Genomic DNA, 22057 nt, shown 5'->3' with positions numbered 1-22057 from the left:
TATTAGGGATTCCCTGTGGGATTGTGATCCTAACTGTACTATAGAAAGATAGATAGGGAGAGGGAAACGTTCCTTCATATTCGGTTAACACCTTATTTGGATAGTCCATGTGTAGATGTTCTAAAGCATAGATCAACTACATTCAGCTGCGGGCCAATTTTTTCTTGAGCGGATGGTCAGGYGGCCGGAACATAATTACAAATAATTTCTAGACTGCAAATTGACCGCAAGAAGCCCAATCAGATAACATTGGACTAAAACATAATTTTAAACCTTGCTTACATTTGTATTAGATCACATCTCTCTCTATTATATGTGGGAATACTTTAACAGATTTCCAATTATGTCCAACAATAAATATATTTTAAAATAAGCTTTGTTTTCTTGCTCAGAATATTTTGGGGGCCAAATAAAATCACCTGCGGGTTAATTCGGCCCATGGGCCGGCAGTTAGGGAACACTGCTCTACAGACTATCAGTAACATTTCAACTATCTACTAACCATAACCTTAACGCTTACCCTTATTCTAAACCTAACCCTAGCAAGCAGTTGCTTGTCAACAGACAGTTTGTTGATAGTGTGACCATCTGTAGAGCATTTACAGATGTACTATCCAGACTATCCAAATAAAGTGTGACCTCCACAGCTAAGCCAAAGAGGATTCCTTGAGATATACAAATAAATGTAGCTCACCCATGTTTACCTTTAATAAATCATGAAAAATTAAGCAACGCTGAATAATTCAGTATCTCCGTGAATAGTCATATTCTCTCTGCCTCAATGAGTTCATAGATCTGTGAGAAGAAGCACCACCAGCAGGCCGCAGTGTTGGACTGTAAAAAGTGGCGGTGACAACAGAAGGAGGGAGCTGTTGGTTTTATTTATACTGAACAAAAATATTAAACGCAACATATAACAATTTCAAAGATTTCACTGAGTTACAGCTCATATGAGGAAATCAGTCAATTTAAATTCATTAGGCCCCAATCTATGGATTTTACATGACTGGGAATACAGATATGCATCTGTTGGTCACAAATACCTTTTAAAAAATGTAGTTGCGGAGCAGAAAACCAGTTAGTATCTAGTGTGACCACCATTTGCCTCATGCAGCACGACACATATCCTTTGCATAGTTGATCAGGCTGTTGATTGTGGTCTGTGGAATGTTGTCCCACTCCTCTTCAATGGCCGTGCGAAGTTGCTGGATATTGGCGGAAACTGGAACACGCTGTCGTACATGACGATCCAGAGCATCCCACACACGCTCAACGGGTGACATGTCTGGTGAGTATGCAGGCCATGGACGAACTGGGACATTTTCAGCTTCCAGGAATTGTGTACAGATCATGCTGAAACATGAGGTGATGGCGGCGGATGAATGGCACGACAATGGGCCTCAGGATCTGTCACGGTATCTCTGTGCATTCAAAGTGCCATTGATAAAGTGCAATTGTGTTCGTTGTCTGTAGCTTATGCCTGCCCATACCATAACCCCACCGCCACCATGGGGCACACTGTTCACAACGTTGACATCAGCAAACCGCTCGCACACGTGGTCCGCGGTTGTGAGGCCGGTTGGATGCACTGCCAAATTCTCTAAAACGACATTGGAGGCAGCTTACGGTAGAGAAATTAACACTCAATTCCCTGGCAACAACTCTGGTGGACATTTCTGCCAATTGCATGCTCCCTCAAAACTTGAGACATCTGTGGCATTTTGTTGTGTGACAAAACAGCACATTTGAGTGGCATATTATTGTCCACAGCACAAGGTGCACCTGTGTAATGATTAGGTTTAATCAGCTTCTTGATATGCCACACCTGTCAGGTGGATGGACTATCTTGGCAAAGGAGAAATGCTCACTAATAGGGAAGTAAACWAATTTGTTCACATTTGCGAGAAAAACTTTTGAGCGTATGGAACATTTCAGGGATCTTTTATTTCAGCTCATGAAACATGGGACCAACACTTTACATGTGGCATTTATATTTTTGTTCAGTGTAGTAATGAGATAACACATGAATGGTTGCATGCCAGTAGTAGAGCTCCTGCTGCCTCTACTGTATGGCCTCCCTTCAGAGCTCACTTTGCATTAATTCACAGTGATCATTGTCCAGGGAAGGAAGGGAGTGGCAAAGTGCATTCACTTCAAAAGCTCTTCAGTCGCAGCATTTACAGTATGTCCCACCAGATAGATGTAGAGCATCTCACATCAAATCATGGCTAGCAAACACAAATAGCGATTTCAAGGGCCATGAGAATACAGTTGAGTAAGATGTTAGTAAGTTTAGCAGTTAATGGTCTCCCATATAGATTTCAGCTACTGTTTCACACCAGCTCTGCCATTTCAGTGGAAATTAATGACCAGTCTAACCTGTCCATTGACAATTCATGGAAATCCTGGAAAATGTGTAAGTTAAAAACAAGACTTTAAACTTTAATTATGAAAAACCTTTATTTCGGTACAAATATTGTCATATAAAATTATGCATTGTTAKCAGGTGTGCATTAGATCATCAATATGCAACTCGGGTAAAAAAAAAAAGGAGAAAGATTAACATTATAGAATTAAAATACTGCCCTTGGTAAAGTCATTTAACGCCACTTTAACTTACTTAAATAAAACTGTCAACAAATAATAAATAAGCAGATTAGCATTGTGTTGAGTTGGTGTAGATCTCATGGTTTGGAGTTGATTTTTTGGCCACATTCTTTTAGGTCGTGGAGAAGTCTCCTCAGCTCCACCTGGTTGCCCTCCGCCTGGTTGTATTGGCTCTTCACAGCGGCGCAGTTTTGCTGTAATAAGAGAGCATCATCAGACGTCAACACCAAAGACACTCTCACTCAGCGCATGTGCCTTCATTTGGTCACGTCTTCTTAAGAGGGAGAAACCACTGCAGGCCAATGAGCTGCTTTATTAATAGAACACTTTAGTAACTTACACGTTTATTGTAAACCCTCAGACGTCGGACAATCTTTCCCTCATCACCAAACGTGTCATTTTTCACGGAGGCCAAGATTGTCTCAGCTTCGCAGAAGAACTCCTGTAAAATAACAATGTGTTTCGTTAACTAAAGTTTCCACATATTCAAGCGCCATTCATATCAACATATCGTAATTAAAAACATTTTATTTTACATCAACTGTAAATATTATTCAATTATACATATGATCTTATCACCAACATGTCTAAGGGGGCAGAACATTTAATCACATCACCTTGCATTTTGTGGTGGTCTCAGTCAAATGTGTAACATCTAGGAGTAATGTTTCCAGAAGTTCCTAGAGTAAAAGTAAGACAATTGTGAGATGTTTGTTGCACACTTTTAAAATGACAAAACAGTAAGGCAGAGGAATCCTATAGAATATAAGCACTCTTTGCCATTGTCAACAAGCTAACCCAAAGTTTCAGTTGTAGCTTTTTGATCAGTTCTTACCTCTGACAGAGTGTGTGTGTATTGTCCCGCCATGCTAATAATTGTCTCTAAATTGGAATCGTGACTTCTATGCTGCCGGTGCGCTGCAGCGTTGGCAGGCAGAGTTCCAGAGTCAAATAGCACCATCGCAACAGAGAGGAGAAGGATCGCCGTCTTCATCTTTGGTTGGGTTGATTTGCCAAAGCTAAGTAGTACTAAAGAAGTCCTTGTACTTCAGAGAAGTTGAAGTGCCAGCAGGTAACAATTTAAAGCCAAATGTGAGGACTACTCAGTGAACAGATTATTTATACACAGGACCCAGGATATTTCCCCCCCACACATTTTATTGCAGTGTCAGCTGACGCAGACTCAAATATACAGTTTGAGACACATTATGAATATCTTGATTGAGATGTGGTTGATTAGCAAGCGTCACCAAGACCAGAGGCGTTTCGCCGAATACCGGATAAAAGTGGTAATCAACGACGGGGCCTCAAGGTCTTATCTACCAATTAACTTCATCCTGTCAAACAACAGAAACCCCTCCTAAATCAAAGGAAGTGAACAGAAACTACTAGGGTCTTCTTTAGGCACAGATCCCAACGCCAACTGGAATACAGTACTGTAGTGCAGTTTTTTTCCCTCGAGTCAACTAAGGCATTTTATAATTTTTTAAAAATAACATTTGTAGTGCCATGTGCCTATTATAACAATTATGGCCTTGACAGACTAGTATCAATCAAGTCTTTGGATGGTGTCTGTGACACTCAGTGCAGGTAGGAGGTGAGGGAGGAGACGCTGCACTTGGTGATCTCAGAGCACTGGTCCATGTTCTTCCTGATACGGTAGAAGTGTTCCACGTAGTTGGAGCGGCCCAGGAGCTCCACAAAGTCCTCGTCGTGGGTGATGATGAGCAGCTGGAAGTTGCGCTGGCGCGAGCGGCTCTTGATGATTCTGAGCAGAGAAAAGTCGTGTCAAAATATTTGTACAATAGTATTCCTATATTATTAACTTACTTTTCTTCAATGACAACACCCACTGCACGAATCCTTCCAAATTCTGCCGTCAGGTAGAAGACTAAAAGGTGCCACTGGCAAGCAAAAACAGCCTAAAGAAATCCTTCATCCTCTCAGCCGTAACCACCCTAAAAAGGAATCTGCTTAACTAACATGTACTTGCCTTCAAATGTATTTATACTGGGGTGGATGAACATTTTTATGATCGCCTGTGTTCAGGTAAATGAGCTGAACACTGGATGGTTTCTAACCAAAAATATTAGAACTCATGTGCGTGTCCTATATTGAAGTATGCAACTGGAATCTGTTTTTTTTTGTACTCCGCTGTGGTCATACATTTTGGGCATGGATAGTTAGCAGAGACACCCTGGATTGCCGCTCAAGGTGCAGCCCAGCCATTTTCATGGAGCGCAGTTCAGTGTACGAGGGGGCCGAGCGCTAGAATGAAACTACTCTGGTCTTTAGGAGGGCCAAGTCATTGAGAGGTGTAGCAAGAGTCATTATACAGACACACTGCATCTTCCAGCGGGCTGGATATAAGGGCTGGTAGAGCCCCAAAGACTAGACTGGATTTGAGATGATGAAAAGACAGTACGCTAACTGCAGAGAGGGGGAGGGAATAGATATTAGATACATCAATAGATATTACTTTTGTGGTCAGAGAGCCCAATGTCTGAACCAGTCAGGTTGTCTATGGTAATACCGATGGGCTATACCAGGTCTAGTGTGTGACCACGATTATGTGTGCAAAGTCAATAAGCTGGGTAAAGCCATGGGAGTCAAGCATAACAAGGAATTCAGTGGCAAAACTGTCATTGAATTCCCCCAACAGCACCAAGGAGGAGCACAGTGGTGATGAGTTCAGTTAGAAACTCTGGGTTAGGTTTGGGACAGACAGTTCAGTTAGAAACCCTGGGTTAGGTTTGGGACAGACAGTTCAGTTAGAAACCCCGGGTTAGGTTTGGATCAGACAGTTCAGTTAGAAACCCTGGGTTAGGTTTGGATCAGACAGTTCAGTTAGAAACCCTGGGTTAGGTTTGGGAGAGCGGTAGATGAGATGATAAAAAAAATTGCTGGGGTGATACGTTTCCAGATTGCAAAGGACTTGGCCCAGCAAAATTAGATGACAACTAGAATTCATGTGCATGTCCTATGCTGAACTATACAGCTGAAATCTGGCATTTTGAAAGAATCCCATAATGTTTCAACATGAAGATACAGTGAGCTCTAAAAGTATTGGGACAGTGACAAATATTTTGTTTTGAAATTATATAATGACGTAAGTTAAAGTGCAGACTGTCAGATTTAATTTGAGGGTATTTTCATCCTTATCGGGTAAACCATTTAGAAATGGGAAATTAGAAAGGGGACCAAAAGTATTGGGCCACATTCACTTACATGTGTATTAAAGTAGTCAAAAGTTAAGTCCCATAATCATAGCGCGCAATGACTACATCAAGCTTGGATGCATTTTCTGCTTGTTTTGGTTGTGTTTGAGACTATTTTGTGCCCAATAGAAATTAATGGTAAATAATGTGTCATTTTGGAGTCACTTTAATTGTAAATAAGAGAATATGTTTCTAAATGCTTCTACATTCATGTGGATGCTACCATGATTACAGACAATCCTGAATGAACAGTGAATAATGAGGAGTGAGAAAGTTGGAGGCATAAATATCATACCCCCCCCCCCAAAAAAAATGCTAACCTCCCCCTTATTGTAATGGTGAGAGGTCAGCATGTCCTAGGCATATGATATTTGTGAAGCTAACTTTCTCACTCATCATTATTCATGACTCATTCTGGACTATCCATAATCATGGTAGCATCCACATTKAAAGTAGAAGTGTTTAGAACATATTCTATTCTTATTCACAATAAGGCTACCTGGGGCAGCAGGTAGCCTAGTGGTTAGAGCGTTGGACTAGTAACCGAAAGGTTGCAAGATCGAATCCCCGAGCTGACAAGGTGAAAATCGGTCYTTCTGCCCCTGAACAAGGCAGTTAACCCAGTTAACTGACTTGCCTAGTTAAATAAAGTTTAATTAAAAATTTTAAAAAGTGACCCCAAAACGACAATGTTTTATTTTACCATTCATTTCTATTGGGTACAAAATAACCTGAAACATAAACAGCAAATGCATCCAACAAGTTTGTAGAGTCACATTGTGTGCTAGGAATATGGAAGTGAATTGTCCTAATACCTTCATTCCCTAAAATGGGGGGGGGGGGGACTATGTACAAAAAGTTGCTGTAATTTCTAAACCGTTCACCCGATATGAATGAAAATATCCTCAAATGAAGCCTGACAGTCCGTACTGTAACCGCAGTCATTATATAATTTAAATCCAAAGTGCTGGAGTATAGAGCCAAATCAAATCAACGTGTCACTGTCCCAATACTTTGAGCTCACTGTAGTGGACCTTTCCTTGGAGTGCATAACTTTGCTCCAAGCAAGGGAAATGTTGCCATTCAGATGTAGCAGGCTATTGGACAAATGGACTCACTCCACGAGGGCGTGTGCGAGGGACTCGATGTTCTCCCTGTCTAGGTTGGTTGTGGGCTCGTCCAGGGCCAGGATGCCACAGTTCAGACAGAAGGTCTCAGCCAGAGCCAGACGGATGATGAGGGAGGCCAGGACCTAAACATACATGCACACTGACACGTCATCAAATTTACCAACACACTGCCACTCCTATATCCATAAGGAAATAATGCCCTTTCTTATCTGATGAGCTACAGGAAGCAGGTAAAGCATCCAGCACTGCACCTTCTGGCCGGCACTGCAGCGACCCCTCATGTCCAGCGCCGTGTCTCCCTTCACCATCACCACACGGTAGTTATAGGTCCTCCTCTTCACTCCCGCCCCTGAAGAATTCTCATCCACATCAGAGCGGATCTCCACATACTCAATGTCTGGAGAAGAGCAAGGGAGGAAGAACATTTAGACTTAAATCGATAAATCACATGACTAATTGATACAGTATGGGGTGACAACACAGCCGCAAAGCGTGGTCATTATGCAGCAGGGCTGCCCAACCGTTCCCGGAGAGCTACCGCTCTTTAGGTTTTCACTCCTAATCTAGCACACCTGATTATAAAAACTAGTTGGTTAACAAACTCAATCAGGTTAGTTACAATTGCTATTGGGCAGTCCTGTTAAACAGCATACTGCTACATCCTGCTAAAGTGAAACAAGATGGATGGGGGTTGGAGATAAATTTGATACTTTTATTGAAGTTATAACATTATGAAATATATATTCCACGCAGGCACATGATTTCAGTTGAGCACTTAAACTAAAATCACACTCGCTCAGAGACCTTGTCCTCGGTATGTGCTGCGCCAGAGGTCCCGGATGATTTTGTTGATCTCCTCCATCTTCATACTGTGAAACTTCATTATGGTTCTGTAGAAGAAGACAGTGGGTACAACTGAAAATGGGCAAAACTCTGGATAAAATGCCATTGGCATTGATGCCTTTCAACAGGATTAGACATAGGCCTACCAGTAAGTGATAGAAAAACTTCAAATAAAGATTAAGAGAGGGATAAAGATTTTAAGACTGGGTGGGTGTAGAGCTGGGCAAATGAACCGTAAATCATAGACACCGACCACTTAGAGGACATTTCACTGACAGTTATTTACGATGAGTAGCCTATACTAGAACAATTTGAAGTTTGAAATGAAATAAGTCTGCCAATATGGGTGACTGCCAACAGGACATTTAAAGCTACAAATGTCAAAGTGGTAGTAGATTTAAAGCCATTATAAAATAGTAACTGTTGTGAATATAKATTTTAAACGTATCGTTCTATTTATAGTTTGTGACAATTCAGTCAATTTATAAAGATATGGATTATTGTCCGTATCACCCAGTTCTAGGTGGGTGCAAATAAAAAAAAGATTACCAGGCTTTATTGTTTCTCTTGAATTCCCTTCGACATTTGGTATGGCCAGAAAGACACTATTATTCTGCTTACTAAATTAAATCTACAGGATGTGACCATATCTGTAAGTTATGAGTTTCTTAGAAAGCTGTGATTACCATCACCATGAGATCATTGGGTTTGGTTTAGGTAACATAATGGGACAAGAGCTCCTTCATATCAATCTATTACTTTTCATGTTCAATTGGCCAAACAAGAAAATGGCCCACTAAGGTTAGTCAATGACTTCTCCAGTCTCAACGTCAACAGTGAAGAGGCGCCTCTGGGATACTGGCCTTCTAGGRAGAGTTACAAATAAAAAGCCATATCTCAGACTGGCCAATAAAAAGAAAAGATGGGCAAAAGAACACAGACACTGGACAGAGGAACTCTGCCTAGGCCAGCTTCCCGGAGTCGCCTCTTCACTGTTGACGTTGAGACTGGTGTTTTGCGGGTACTATTTAATGAAGCTGCCAGTTGAGGCATCGGTTTCTCAAACTAGACTTGTACTCTTGCTCAGTTGTGCACCGGGGTCTCCCACTCCTCTTTCCATTCTGGTTAGAGCCAGTTTGCGCTGTTCTGTGAAGGGAGTAGTGCACAACGTTGTACGAGATCTTCAGTTTCTTGGAAATTTCTCGCATGGAAAATCCTTAACTGCTGATGCTCCAGATACTCAACTAGTCTAAAGGCCAGTTTTATTGCTTCTTTAAATCAGGACAACAGTTTTCAGCTGTGCTAACATAATTGCAAAAGGGTTTTCTAATGATCAAGTAGCATTTTAAAATGATAAACTTGGATTAGCTAACACAACGTGCCATTGGAACACAGGAGTGATAGTTGCTGATAATGGGCCTCTGTAGATATTCCATAAAATTAACAATCAGCCGTTTCAAGCTACAATAGTCATTTACAACATTAACAATGTCTACACTGTATTTCTGCTCAATTTGATGTTATTTTTATGGACAAAAATTGGATTTCTTTCAAAAACAATGAAATGTCTAAGTGACCCCAAACCTTTGAACGGTAGTGTGTATATATTTTTAAATGGTATCATGGACAAAAGACAATGGCATTCATTCACTTCCAACTAAATGCAAACTCACAGGGTTGACTCACACTGATTGCATGGGTTCTACTGTATGCTCTGCATGGGATACATGATAAGAACCAGAGAGCTGATCATCCCTACCACCGCTGCGCTGCTGGCCTGCCTGTTGATGGCACTAAGCCAACAAAGATGATATCTCAGTGAGAGAGTTGAGCTGTCACTTCCTCTCAAGACTCATTCTGTCTACCATCGATACGGCAATAGAATGTTAATATATGCAAGGTACTTGTACTGTGTATTCGGGAAAGTTTTCAGTTGCCATCCCCTTTTCCAAATTTTGTTACGTTACAACCTTTATTCGAAAATGTATTAAATACACCCCCCCCCATCCACACACACAATACCCCATAATGACAAAGCAAAAACAGTTTTCATTTTTTTTGCACATTTACAAAAAAAAGAACAGAAATACCTTATTTACAGAAGTATTCAGACCCTTTGTTATGAGACTCGAAATTGAGCTCAGGTGCATCCTGTTTCCACTGACCATCCTTGAAATGATTGAACAAGGTAACCAAGAACCCGATGGTCACTGTGACAGAGCTCCAAAGTTCCTCTGCAGAGATGGGAAAACCTTCCAAAAGGACAACCATCTCTGCAGCACTCTACCAATCAGGCCTTTATGGTAGAGTGGCCAGGAAGAAGCCACTCAGTAAAAAGCACATGACAGCCCGCTTGGAGTTCGCCAAAAGGCACCTAAAAGACTCTCAGACAATGAAATACAAGATTCTCTGGTCTGATAAAACCAAGATTGAACTCTTTGGCCTGAATGCAAAGAGTCATGTCTAGAGGAAACCTGGCACCATCCATATGGTGAAGCATGGTGGTGGCAGCATCATGCTGTGGGGATGTTTTTCAGCGGCAGGGACTGGGAGACTAGTCAGGATCGAGGGAAAGATGAACGAAGCAAAGTACAGAGAGATCCTTGATGAAAACCTGCTCCAGAGCACTCAGCACCTCAGACTGGGGCGAAGATTCACCACCAATAAGCACACAGCCAAGACAACACAGTAGTGGCTTCGAGTCTCTGAATGTTCTTGAGTGGCCCAGCCAGAGCTTGGACTTGAACCCGATCGAACATCTCCAGAGACCTGAAAATAGCTGTGCAGTGACTCCCCATCCAACCTGACAGAGCTTGAGCGGATCCGCAGAGAAGAATGGGAGAAACTCCCCAAATACAGATTTGCCAAGCTTGTAGCGTCATACCCACAAAAAACTTGAGGCTGTAATCGCTTCCAAATGGTGCGTCAACAAAGTACTGAGTAAAGGGTCTGAACACTTGTGTAAATGTGACATCCTTTTTTCTTTTTATATAAATGTGCAACAATTCCTAAAAAACGATTTTTGCTATGTCAGTCTGAGGTATTGTGTGTAGATTGATTAGGGAGGAAAAAACAATTTAATCCATTTTAGAAGACGGCTGTAACGTAACAAAATGTGGATAAAGTCAAGGGGTCTGAATACTTTCCAAATGCACCGTATTACTGTCATTGTGCAGATATGTATTTGGTATTTTATTAAGATCCCAATTAGCTGTTGCAAAAGCAGCAGCTACTCTTCCTGGGGTCCACACAAAACACAACACAGAATGACATAATACAGAACATCATTAGACAAGAACAGCTCAAGTACAAAACTACATACATTTTTTTTAAAGGCACACAGCCTACATATCAATGCATATACGAACTATCTAGGTCAAACAGGGGAGAGGCGTTGCTTCATCTGTTTTCTGAAACCAGGTTAGCTGTTTATTTGAGCAATGAGATGGAAGTTCCATGCAATAAGGGCTCTAAATAATACTGTACGTTTCCTTGAATTTGTTCTGGATTTGGGGACTATGAAAAGACCCCTGGTGACAAGTCTGGTGGGATAAGTGTGTGTCAGAGCTGTGTGTAAGTTGACTATGCAAACAATTGGATTCTAAACACATTCACGTTTCTTATAAAAATAAGTGATGCAGTTGGTCTCTCGCATGCCGGTCTCGCCAAGAGAGACCGGCATGCATAGTATTTATATCAGCCCTTTGATTACAATTAAGAGCAAAACGTGCCGCTCTGTTCTGGGCCAGCTGCAGCTTAACTAGGTCTTTCCTTGCAGCACTGGACAATAATCAAGATTATACAAAACTYGAGCCTGCAGAACTTGCTTTTTGGAGCGTGGCGTAAAAAAAAGCAGAGAATCTCTTTATTACGGCTAGACCTCTCCCCATCTTTGCAACCATTGAATCTATATGATTTGACATTGTAAACTGTCAATCTAAGGTAACGCCAATTAATTTAGTCTCAACTTGTTCAACAGCCACACCATTCATTACCAGATTAATCTGAGGTCTAGCACTTAAGGAATGATTTATACCAAATACAATGCTCTTAGTTTTAGAGATGTTCAGGACCAGTTTATTACTGGCCACCCATTCCAAAACAGACAGGAACTCTTTAAGGGTTTCAGTGACTTCATTAGCTGTGGCAGCTGATGCGTATTTGGTTGAATCATCAGCATACATGGACACACATGCTTTGTTTAATGCCAGTGGCAGGTCATTTGTAAAAATAGAAAAGAGTATAGGGCCTAGAGCGCTGCCCTGRAGTACACCACACTTTAATGTCAAACATGTAGAGACGCTTCCATTAAAGAAAACCCTTTGAGTTCTATTAGATAGATAGCTCTGAATCCACAATATGGCAGAGGTTGAACAGCCATAGCACATAGTTTTTTCAACAACAGGTTATGGTCAATAACATCAAAGGCCGCACTGAAATCTAACAYTACAGCTCCCACAATCTTATTATCAATTTCTTTCAACCAATCATCAGTCACTTGTGTCAGTGTTGAGTGCCCTCTATAAGCATGCTGAAAATATGTTGTTAATTTGTTTACAGAGAAATATCATTGTATTTGGTGAAACAAGTTTTTCAAACAMCTTGCTAAGAGCTGGCAGCAAGCTTATAGGTCTGCTGTTAGAACCAGTAAAGGCTGCTTTACCACCATTGGGTAGCGGAATTACTTTGGCTTCTCCAGGCCTGAGGACAAAGAKTTTCCTCTAGGCTAATTACCCGTTGCTATGTATTGTTGCAGTTGCACAATCCAAGAGTGAAAACTTGTAAACTCAAGTATTATCTTGAAGCGAAGGGCAGAGAAACAGTTTCATGTAATGACTCACTTCACATCAAAAAATATTCTGTACATTTTGTGGTAGGATAATTCGCCCACATAAGCATGACTAGTGAGTCCTGATTAGTGTCACACATCCTGGTATCGACACCTAAACTATTGATAACAGGAGCATTATGCACAGCAGTTCCCCTTTCTTTTCCTTTATCGGATTTTAAGAGTGGTCACCAAGTGTTGGACACACCCTACTCATTCCAGGATTTTTCTATATATATATATATATATATTTTTAAAAACTATTTTCTACATTGTACACATATCGAATCATGTAGTAACCAAAAAAGAAGTGTTAAACAAATGAAATTATATTTGTGATTCTTCAAAGTAGCAACCCTTTGCCTTTTCTACAGTTTTGCACACTCTTGGCATTCTCTAAACCAGCTTCATGAGGTAGTCACCTGGAATGSATTTCAATTAACAGGTGTGCCTTGTTAATTTGTGGAATTTCTTTCCTTCTTAACTTCTTATGGCTGCAGGGGCAGTATTGAGTAGCTTGGATGAAAGGTGCCCAGAGTAAACGGCCTGCTCCTCAGTCCCAGTTACTAATATATGCATATTATTATTGGATAGAAAACACTCTGAAGTTTCTAAAACTGTTTGAATTATGTCTGTGAGTATAACAGAACTCATATGGCAGGCAAAAACKTGAGAAAAAATCCAAACAGGAAGTGGAAATTCTGAGGCTGGTCGAGTTTCAACCAAGATCCCATTGAAATCACAGCGAGATATGAATGAGTATTCACTTCCTACGGCTTCCACTAGATGTCAACAGTCTGTAGAACTTTGATGACTCTACTCTGAAGGGGAGCCGAATGAGAGGAGAATTTGTCACCACTGCCATGAGGTGACCATTCTTTGACCACACGCGTTCACATGAGAGGGAGCTCCGTTCCATCGCTCATCTGAAGTCAATGTAATTCTCCGGTTGGAACGTTATTCAAGATGTATGTTAACAACATTCTAAAGATTGATTCAATACATCGTTTGACATGTTTCTACTGACTGTTACGGAACTTTTGGACATTTCGTCAGGTTTTAGTGAACGAGCTTCGTGACTTTGGAATTGTTTACCAAATGCGCTAACCAAAGTAGCTAATTGGACATAAATAACGGACATTATCGAACAAATCAAGCATTTATTGTGGACCTAGGATTCCTAGGAGTGCATTCTGATGAAGATCATCAAAGGTAATATTTATCATGTAATTTCTGGTTTCTGTTGACTCCAACATGGCGGCTAATTTGACTATTGTTCTGGGTTCCGTCTCAGATTATTGCATGGTTTGCTTTTTCCGTAAAGTTTTTTTGAAATCTGACACAGCGGTTGCATTAAGTAGAGGTATATCTATAATTCCATGAGTATAACTTGTATTATCATCTACATTTATGATGAGTATTTCTGTTGAAACGATGTGGCTATGCAAAATCACTGGATGTTTTTGGAACTAGTGAATGTAACGCGCCAATGTAAACTCAGATTTTTTTAATATAAATATGAACTTTATCAAACAATACATACATGTATTGTGTAACATGAAGTCCTATGAGTGTCATCTGATGAAGATCAAAGGTTAGTGATTCATTGTATCTCCATTTGTGCTTTTTGTGACTGCTATCTTTCGCTGGAAAAATGGCTGTGCTTATTGTGGTTTGGTGTGACCAAACAATCGTTTGTAGTGCTTTCGCTGAAAAGCATATTTAAAACCGGACACTTTGGTGGGATTAACAACAAGATTACCTTTAAAATGGTATAAGACACATGTATGTCTGAGGAATTTTATTTATGAGATTTCTGGTTTTTGAATTTGGCGCCCTGCACTTTCATTGGCTGTTGTCATATCATCCCGTTAACGGGATTGCAGCCATAAGAAGTTAATGCGTTTGAGCCAATCAGTTGTGTTGTGACAAGGTAGGGGTGGTATACAGAAGATAGCCCTATTTGTAAACTGACCAAGTCCATATTATTGCAAGAACAGCTCAAATAAGCAAAGAGAAACGATAGTCCATCATTACTTCAAGACATTAAGCTCAGTCAATCTGAAAAATTTCAAGAACTTTGAAAGTCTCAAACTATCAAGCGCTATGATAAAACTGGCTCTTATGAGGACCGCCACAGGAAAGAAAGACCCTGAGTTACCTCTGCTGCAGCCAATATGTAGAGTTAACTGCACATCAGATTGCAGCCCAAATAAATAGTCAAAGTTCAAGTAACAGACATCTCAACATCAACTGTTCAGAGGAAAGTGAATGGTCGAATTGTTGCAAAGAAACCACTACTAAAGGACACCAATAATAAGAAGAGACTTCCTTGGGCCAAGAAACACAAGCAATGGACATTAGACCGATGGAAATCTGTCCTTTGTGAGATGCAGAGTAGGTGAACGGATCTCCGCATGTGTAGTTCCCACTGTGAAGCATGGAGGAGGTGGTGTGATGTGTGGGTGTGCTTGATTGTGACACGGTCTGTGATTTATTTAGAATTCAAGACACACTTAACCTGCATGGCTACCACAGCATTCTGCAGCGATACGCCATCCCATCTGGTTTGCGCTTAGTGGGACTATAATTTGTTTTTCAACAGGACAATAACCCAACACATCTCCAGGCTGTGTAAGGGCTATTTGACTAAGGAGAGTGATGGAGTGCTGAATCAGATGACCTGGCATCCACAAGTACCCTACCTCAACCCAATTGCGAAGGTTTGGGATGAGTTGGACCGCAGAGTGAAGGAAAAGCAGCCAACAAGTGCTCAGTATATGTGGAAACTTCAAGATTGTTGGAAAAGCATTCCAGGTGAAGTTGGTTGAGAGAATGCCAAGAGTGTGCAAAGCTGTTATCAAGACAAAGGGTGGCTACTTTGAAGAATCTAAACTATATTTTCATTTGTTTAACACTTTTTTGGTTACAACGTGATTCCATATATGTTATTTCATAGTTTTGAGGTCTTCACTATTATTCTACAATGTAGTAGGTGTGTCCAAACTTTTAACTGGTACTGTATATGATCAGACTAAATGGCTAATCCTTTGTCTTGTTGAGGAACTGGTATGGTTACACACCCTGTAAGTCAAACACACATGACTGCGTCTACAACCATGAGTCTTAATGGAAATGGACCTATCACCACCACCGAACCACCCTCCTCCCCGTCAACAACTCACTGGTCCAGGGCCTTGTAGTAGATGTCAAGGTCCTTGTTGGCCAGCTCTGTAGTCCTCATGACGATCATCCTGTCCCGGAAGCGTTCGTCAGCCTTGCCGTACTGGTCCTCGCGGAGCTCCTTGCGGAAGCGGATGATCTCCTCCTCGAAGCCCTTCTGTCGACCCAGTGCTACGCTGCGGTTCTTCTTCAGGTCGTCCACGCGCTGCTCAGACTCCCTGCGCTCACTGAGAACCAGGGGAGAGGGACAGAGGACTCAGAGAGAGATACTACTCACACATTTCATGTTACAGTGATAAAAGGGACTGGAGGTCGACCGATGATGATTTTTCAACGCCGATACGATACCGATTATTGGAGGACCAAAAAAGCCGATACCGATTAATAGGCCAATMTTTTATATATTTGCGATAACGACAAATTTTAACTTAATGTAATACATCAATAAAATCAAATTAGTGTCAAATAAATAATGAAATGTTCAATTTGGATTAAATAATGCAAAAACAAAGTGTTGGACAAGAAAGTAAAAGTGCAATATTTGCCATGTAAAAAAGCAAACGTTTAAGTTCCATGCTCAGAACATGAGAACATATGAAAGCTGGTGGTTCCTTTTAACATGAGTCTTCAATATTCCCAGGTAAGAAGTTTTAGGTTGTAGTTATTCTAGGAATTATAGGACTATTTCTCTCTATACCATTTGTATTTCATATACCTTTGACTATTGGATGTTCTTATAGCCACTATAGTATTGCCAGCCTAATCTCGGGAGTTGAATGGCTTGAAGTCATAAACAGCGCAATGCTTGAAACACAGTGAAGAGCTGCTGGCAAATGCATGAAAGTGCTGTTTGAATGAATGCTTACGAGCATGCTGCTGCCTACCACCGCTCAGTCAGACCGCTCTATCAAATACCAAATCATAGACTTAATTATAATAACACACAGAAATACGAGCCTTAGGTCATTAATATGGTCAAATCTGGAAACAATCATTTTGAAAACAAAACGTTTATTCTTTCAGTGAAATACGGAACCGTTCCATATTTTACCTAACGGGTGGCATTCATAAGTCTAAATAGTGCTGTTACATTGCACAACATTCAATGTTATGTCATAATTATGTACAATTCTGGCAAATAAATTATGGTCTTTGTTAGGAATAAATGGTCTTCACACAGTTCGAAACGAGCCACCCAGCCCAAACTGCTGCATATACCCTGACTCTGCTTGCACAGAACGCAAGAGAAGTGACACAATTTCCRTAGTTAAAAGAAATTCATGTTAGTAGGCAACATTAACTAAATATGCAGGTTTAAAAATATACACTTTTGTATTGATTTTACGAAAGACATTGATGTTTATGGTTAGGTACACATTGGTGCAACGACAGTGCTTTTTTCGTGAATGCGCTTGTTAAATCATCACTCGTTCGGCGAAGTAGGCTGTGATTCGATGATAAATTAACAGGAACCGCATTGATTATATGCAACGCAGGACAAGCTAGATAAACTAGTAATATCATCAACCATGTGTAGTTAACTAGTGATTATGTTAAGATTCATAGTTTTTTTATAAGATAAGTTTAATGCTAGCTAGCAACTTACCGTGGCTCCTTGCTGCACTCGTGTAACAGATAGTCAAGCCTGACACGCAGTCTCCTCGTGGAGTGCAATGTAAACGGCCATAATTGGTGTCCAAAAATGCTGATCACCGATTGTTATGAAAACTTGCAATCGGCCTTAATTAACCGGCCATTCCGATTCATCGGTCAACCTCTAAAAAGGGACTGGTGTCCCCAAAGAGATACTGTGTTAAAAGGTTGTATGAGCTGACACCACCACCTCTCTGACTCCCTATGCTCACTAGTAACCAGGGAAGAAGGCACACTTACAGCCTTTTGTTGGCCTAGGGTATATTCTGGAGGTATTTCAGATGGGTCACTTTGTAACAGGAGTCCTACAAGGGTTGCATCTCCACCCAGAAGGAGAAGGTCATATGAACCGACACCACCAACATGTAATCTTTAAGAAATATTCCAAATTCCAGCATCTGATTATTAGTTCAAAATTCAGGCAGGTATAATACAATAAATTCCATATGATCTTATGGAACCTGGGAGGCACTGATTAGCATCAGAAGCATAGGTGGGTTTAAACATGCGTTTTGGGACCACTCCCAGATGAGCATGGTCAAGGAGGCGTTCTTACTTGCGTAGCTGCAGGACCTGCATGTTCCCCATATCCTTCGCCACAGCCTCTCGTTTCTTGGTAACGTCCTTCAGCTCCTCGATGCGCTTCCTCAACGTCAGGTTGTCCTGCAGCCAACGCTCTTGGACCTTCAATGATATCACACGGTCACCCAGATCTCATGTTCACAGATTTCACRCAACATTACCACTTTTCTTTGTTCCTTCATAAAAGCACACTGGTAACTTACTGAATGAGGGAGCAAAAGGAGAGAGACATAATTAGGGAAAATAGATATGCCACCTGAGCTCACCTTCTGAGTGTCTATGTCCTGCCTGATGTTTCCACTGTCTTTGTTAATCTTCTCCCGTTGCTTCTCTGCCTCATGGACCTGAGTGTTGGTCTCTTGGAGCTCCCCCTCCTTTTGCTTCAATAGAAACAACACATGACAAATGTGTCAAAAGAGATTGCGACAATGCTTATGACAGGATGAGGAACAGAGCAGAACCAATGTTTACCTCTTTGTAATCATCCTTGCCCTCTTCTGTGTATCTGGTAATCTCTCTTTCAAAGGCAGCCATGCTTTTAACTTTGTCTTTGATGCTATTTATCTGGGATGGAGGGAATTAACAGGTGGTTAGAAGTGCTATTTTGAAATAAATAATAACAATCTTGGCATGATTGAGACATGGTATGCAATTAAACCTGTTCCCAGACACTTCCGCACAAGTGTGCGAAGAGTCTGGTGGACCAACACGTCAAACTTGGCCTTTGTTAGCCAATAGAGAAATACCGGGAAAAATTCCTGCCACATAGGCATTGGTTTAATCTACCAACCAATCGTCTCCCACAACACCTCCCCCCTAACCCTCCCCATACGCGAACACACCACAAGTACAGCGGCATGCCTCGCAGCTGTGCGATTTCACTCAAATTAAATGACATACTTTGTTCACTATGGTCACACTCACTATGGCCAACTTTGAATCGTTGATGTACCAGGCTTATATGCGCAATAGCCTGGGTACGAGGTTAGTAGGCGATAGACATGAAGTCCTCTAGTGACTGGAGGAACACTGTTTTCAGACTTAATATGCAGTCCTCCATTAGCACTTTGAAAGTATTAGCAAGAAATGTTGGACTGTTAAATAATACAAAAGAGGAAGAGGTGGTGGTACCTTCTCCTGTCCCTCCTCCTGCCTCTGCTTCCTGCGCTCCATCAAATCCAGCCTCTCCTGCTGCAGCTTCTCCAAGGTGGTGGCCAGAGGGGAGACCTGCTCCTTAGCTTCCTGAACACAACACAGGGAGGAGACAACCTTGATACACTGATAAAGCTATACACCATGACCTTCTCTTATTACCAAGACTACAAAACATCACAGCCAATACAGAAGAAAACATGTTATAACCGTCAAACCACCTGCTGCTAAACAGTTCTACCAACACTGAGGTTTTAGTAGGATTCCAGATAGAGCAGTGACCTGTCTGAGGAAACTGAGTGGAGTTTTACCTTGATCTCTCTGTGCAGAGCCTGAATCTCAGTGGTGAACTCCACACACTGCTCCTCCAGCTGCTGCTGCTTCTGCATGTTACTGGAGATCTGCAGTTTCTCCGCCCGGGTCTCGTTCATGCTGCTCTTCAGGCTCTGGATCTGCTCCTGCTGGTCCTGGATCAGTTTACGCTTCAGCTCCATCTTGCTGGACGCTGCAAGGAATCAAATAACATTGGAATTCATAGTAATACAGTATAAGGGTGGAATAGATAGGTATATCATAATATGTAACACACAGGATATGAACCCGGGTCTCCCACGTGAGCAGCCAACGTCTTAGACCAAGAGGCTTTGAAGTTAACAGGCGACTCACGACAGCTACATTCACCCCCATTTGAACTTCTTCCCCACGACAGACCACCCCACATTGGGCGCCAATGTAACACGCGGGATATGAACCCTGGTCTCCTGCGGGAACAACCAAAGTTCAGTGGTGTAAAATACTTAAGTAAAAATACTTGAAAGTACTGCTTAAGTAGTTTTTTGGGGGTATCTGTACTTTACTATTTATATATATATTTTTACAACTTATACTTTTACTTCACTACATTCCTAAAGAAAATCATGTACTTTTTAATCCATACATTTCCCTGACACCCAAAAGCACTCCTTACATTTTTTATGCTTAGCAGGACAGGAAAATGGTTCATTTCAAACACTTCAAGAGAACATCCCTGGTCATCCCTACTGCCTCTAATCTGGTGGACTCACTAAACACACATGCTTAATTTGAAAATTGTGTCTGAGTGTTGGAGTGTGCCCTTGGCTATCGGTAAATTAAAAAAATTAAGAAAATGGTGGAGTCTGGTTTGCTTAATATAAGAAATTTGAAATGATTTATACTTTTACTTTTTAAACTTAAGTATATTTTAGCAATTATATTTACTTTTGACATATATTTAAAACCAAATACTTTTATAACTCAAATAGTATTTTACTGGGCGCCTTTCACTTGAGTCATTTTCTATTAAAAGGTATCTTTACGTTTACCCAAGTATGACAATTTCGTACTTGTTCCACCATTGCCGAAGTCTTAGACCAAGAAGAAATTCCCTCTTGGGCCGAGGGCAAACACTGGTTTTGAAGATTGCACGAGGGGCTACTTCATCACGTGACCATGACCGACTGATGTCCGCTTCACCTACACTGAATTGATCTATAGGCTATGGAATGTCATCATAGATGTAATATGTACATGAAGGAACAACAATTCCCTTCACTAACAGCTAAAGTTGATTAACTATAAGCAAATCCAACTTTCAGTCTGGCATTTTACAGTTGCTCAACAGGTCTTGCTGAGGAGGCCCCAGTGTAACATTAGCCCCAGGCAGGTCGTACTTGTGTCCAGGCGGTGCTGGGTCTCCTGTTTCTCCTGGTTGACCTGCTGAATGGTGCGGCTCAGGTCCACTCCCTGCAGCTTGGCAGCTTGCTGGGCTATCTTCCTCTCCACATCCTTCAGGTCCAGCTGGAGACCAAGGACACACACAGACAGAGGAGGTTACCACAACAGTCAAGGATGGAATGAAGGAGGGTAAAGAGAGATGCATAGAAAGAAACTAGGGATGGCAATTTGAAATTATTTCACTATTTGAATCCACGCCGCCCCCCCCCCAGATATCCAGATAGTCGAAATACATGCGTTTCAAAGATGTATTATAACTTTTTTTGGAAACTTAAAATGGGGACTTGCTTGCGCGACTCGGGAGAGATCCGGTGCGCTGCTTGTTTCAGCAGAAGGGTGGGGGAGCGGCGGGAGAGGAGCAGGTATGTGTGTTGAATGGATGCAGACAGAAGAAGATGAAGTAGCCAAACCGACTAGCGCTAGTTAGAACAAGTTGTTGCTGCCATAGGTTATGTATCATACCATCTGGTAGTGCCTTGTCTTGACCACATCAGATTGATGTAAAGAAGCTAGCTAGCTACAGTAGCCAGCTAAGTTAGCAGTACGTCTTTCATTTTTTTTTTTTTTTTTAAATGGGACGCACTCATAAAAATGGTCATAAAACTGTTATTTGATTAAAATGTCAAATGTAAATGGGTCTATCCTTGTAGGCTATATAGCAATGTCACCAATTTTTTTATTTTATACAAAGCCTTTTCATTGTTAAAGGTGCAATATGCAGTAGTGCTGAGCAATTAGTGCTTTTCTAGGGCGGTTCGGTTTCAGTTATAAAAACAATACATGGTTTTCGATTGAAGTTACATTTTTTGTTTTACATGAAATGTATTATGAAATAATGACAATTATCTTAGAGCTTTTTAAATGATAATTCCAAAGCCAAAAATAGTGAACATCCAATAAGGACTAGGTAGTATACTGTATTTTACTATATAACGGTATTGATGCGCMGACAGGTTTGGGTTTTTGCTTTACCTTCTATAACGATATTCGAATGTTTGGTTTGTTTAATGTGATACGCTGTGTAACYTCTATTTTTATAGCTTACTCCACTACTTGAGTCATCTCTCTCCACGCCGATTTCCAAACAAACTAAGCCCCGCCCCCTG

The 22057-nt window shown here is 41.2% G+C and overlaps 1 protein-coding gene across 2 annotated transcripts in view; it reads right to left on the bottom strand.

Moving 5' to 3' along the window:
* Nucleotides 1–3745: 3745 nt before the first annotated feature.
* Nucleotides 3746–22057, bottom strand: part of rad50 (RAD50 homolog, double strand break repair protein) — a 41315-nt gene continuing 23003 nt past the window's right edge. For both annotated transcript variants that reach the window (XM_024011598.2, XM_024011599.2), the window contains exons 16-26: nucleotides 20888–21014; nucleotides 19508–19701; nucleotides 19176–19286; nucleotides 18516–18608; nucleotides 18311–18424; nucleotides 18019–18146; nucleotides 15812–16036; nucleotides 7760–7845; nucleotides 7207–7352; nucleotides 6944–7077; nucleotides 3746–4375 (exon numbers count right to left, since the gene is read on the bottom strand). In XM_024011598.2, the coding sequence (XP_023867366.1) occupies nucleotides 4189–4375; nucleotides 6944–7077; nucleotides 7207–7352; nucleotides 7760–7845; nucleotides 15812–16036; nucleotides 18019–18146; nucleotides 18311–18424; nucleotides 18516–18608; nucleotides 19176–19286; nucleotides 19508–19701; nucleotides 20888–21014 (1545 nt within the window). In that variant the 3' untranslated portion in view covers nucleotides 3746–4188. The remainder of the gene's footprint in view (nucleotides 4376–6943; nucleotides 7078–7206; nucleotides 7353–7759; nucleotides 7846–15811; nucleotides 16037–18018; nucleotides 18147–18310; nucleotides 18425–18515; nucleotides 18609–19175; nucleotides 19287–19507; nucleotides 19702–20887; nucleotides 21015–22057) is intronic.

The sequence above is a fragment of the Salvelinus sp. IW2-2015 genome, linkage group LG20, assembly GCF_002910315.2.
Source record: "Salvelinus sp. IW2-2015 linkage group LG20, ASM291031v2, whole genome shotgun sequence".
Lineage (NCBI taxonomy): Eukaryota > Metazoa > Chordata > Actinopteri > Salmoniformes > Salmonidae > Salvelinus > Salvelinus sp. IW2-2015.
The sequence above is the reverse complement of the archived record's forward strand: the minus strand, read 5'-3'. Positions and strand labels throughout refer to the sequence as shown.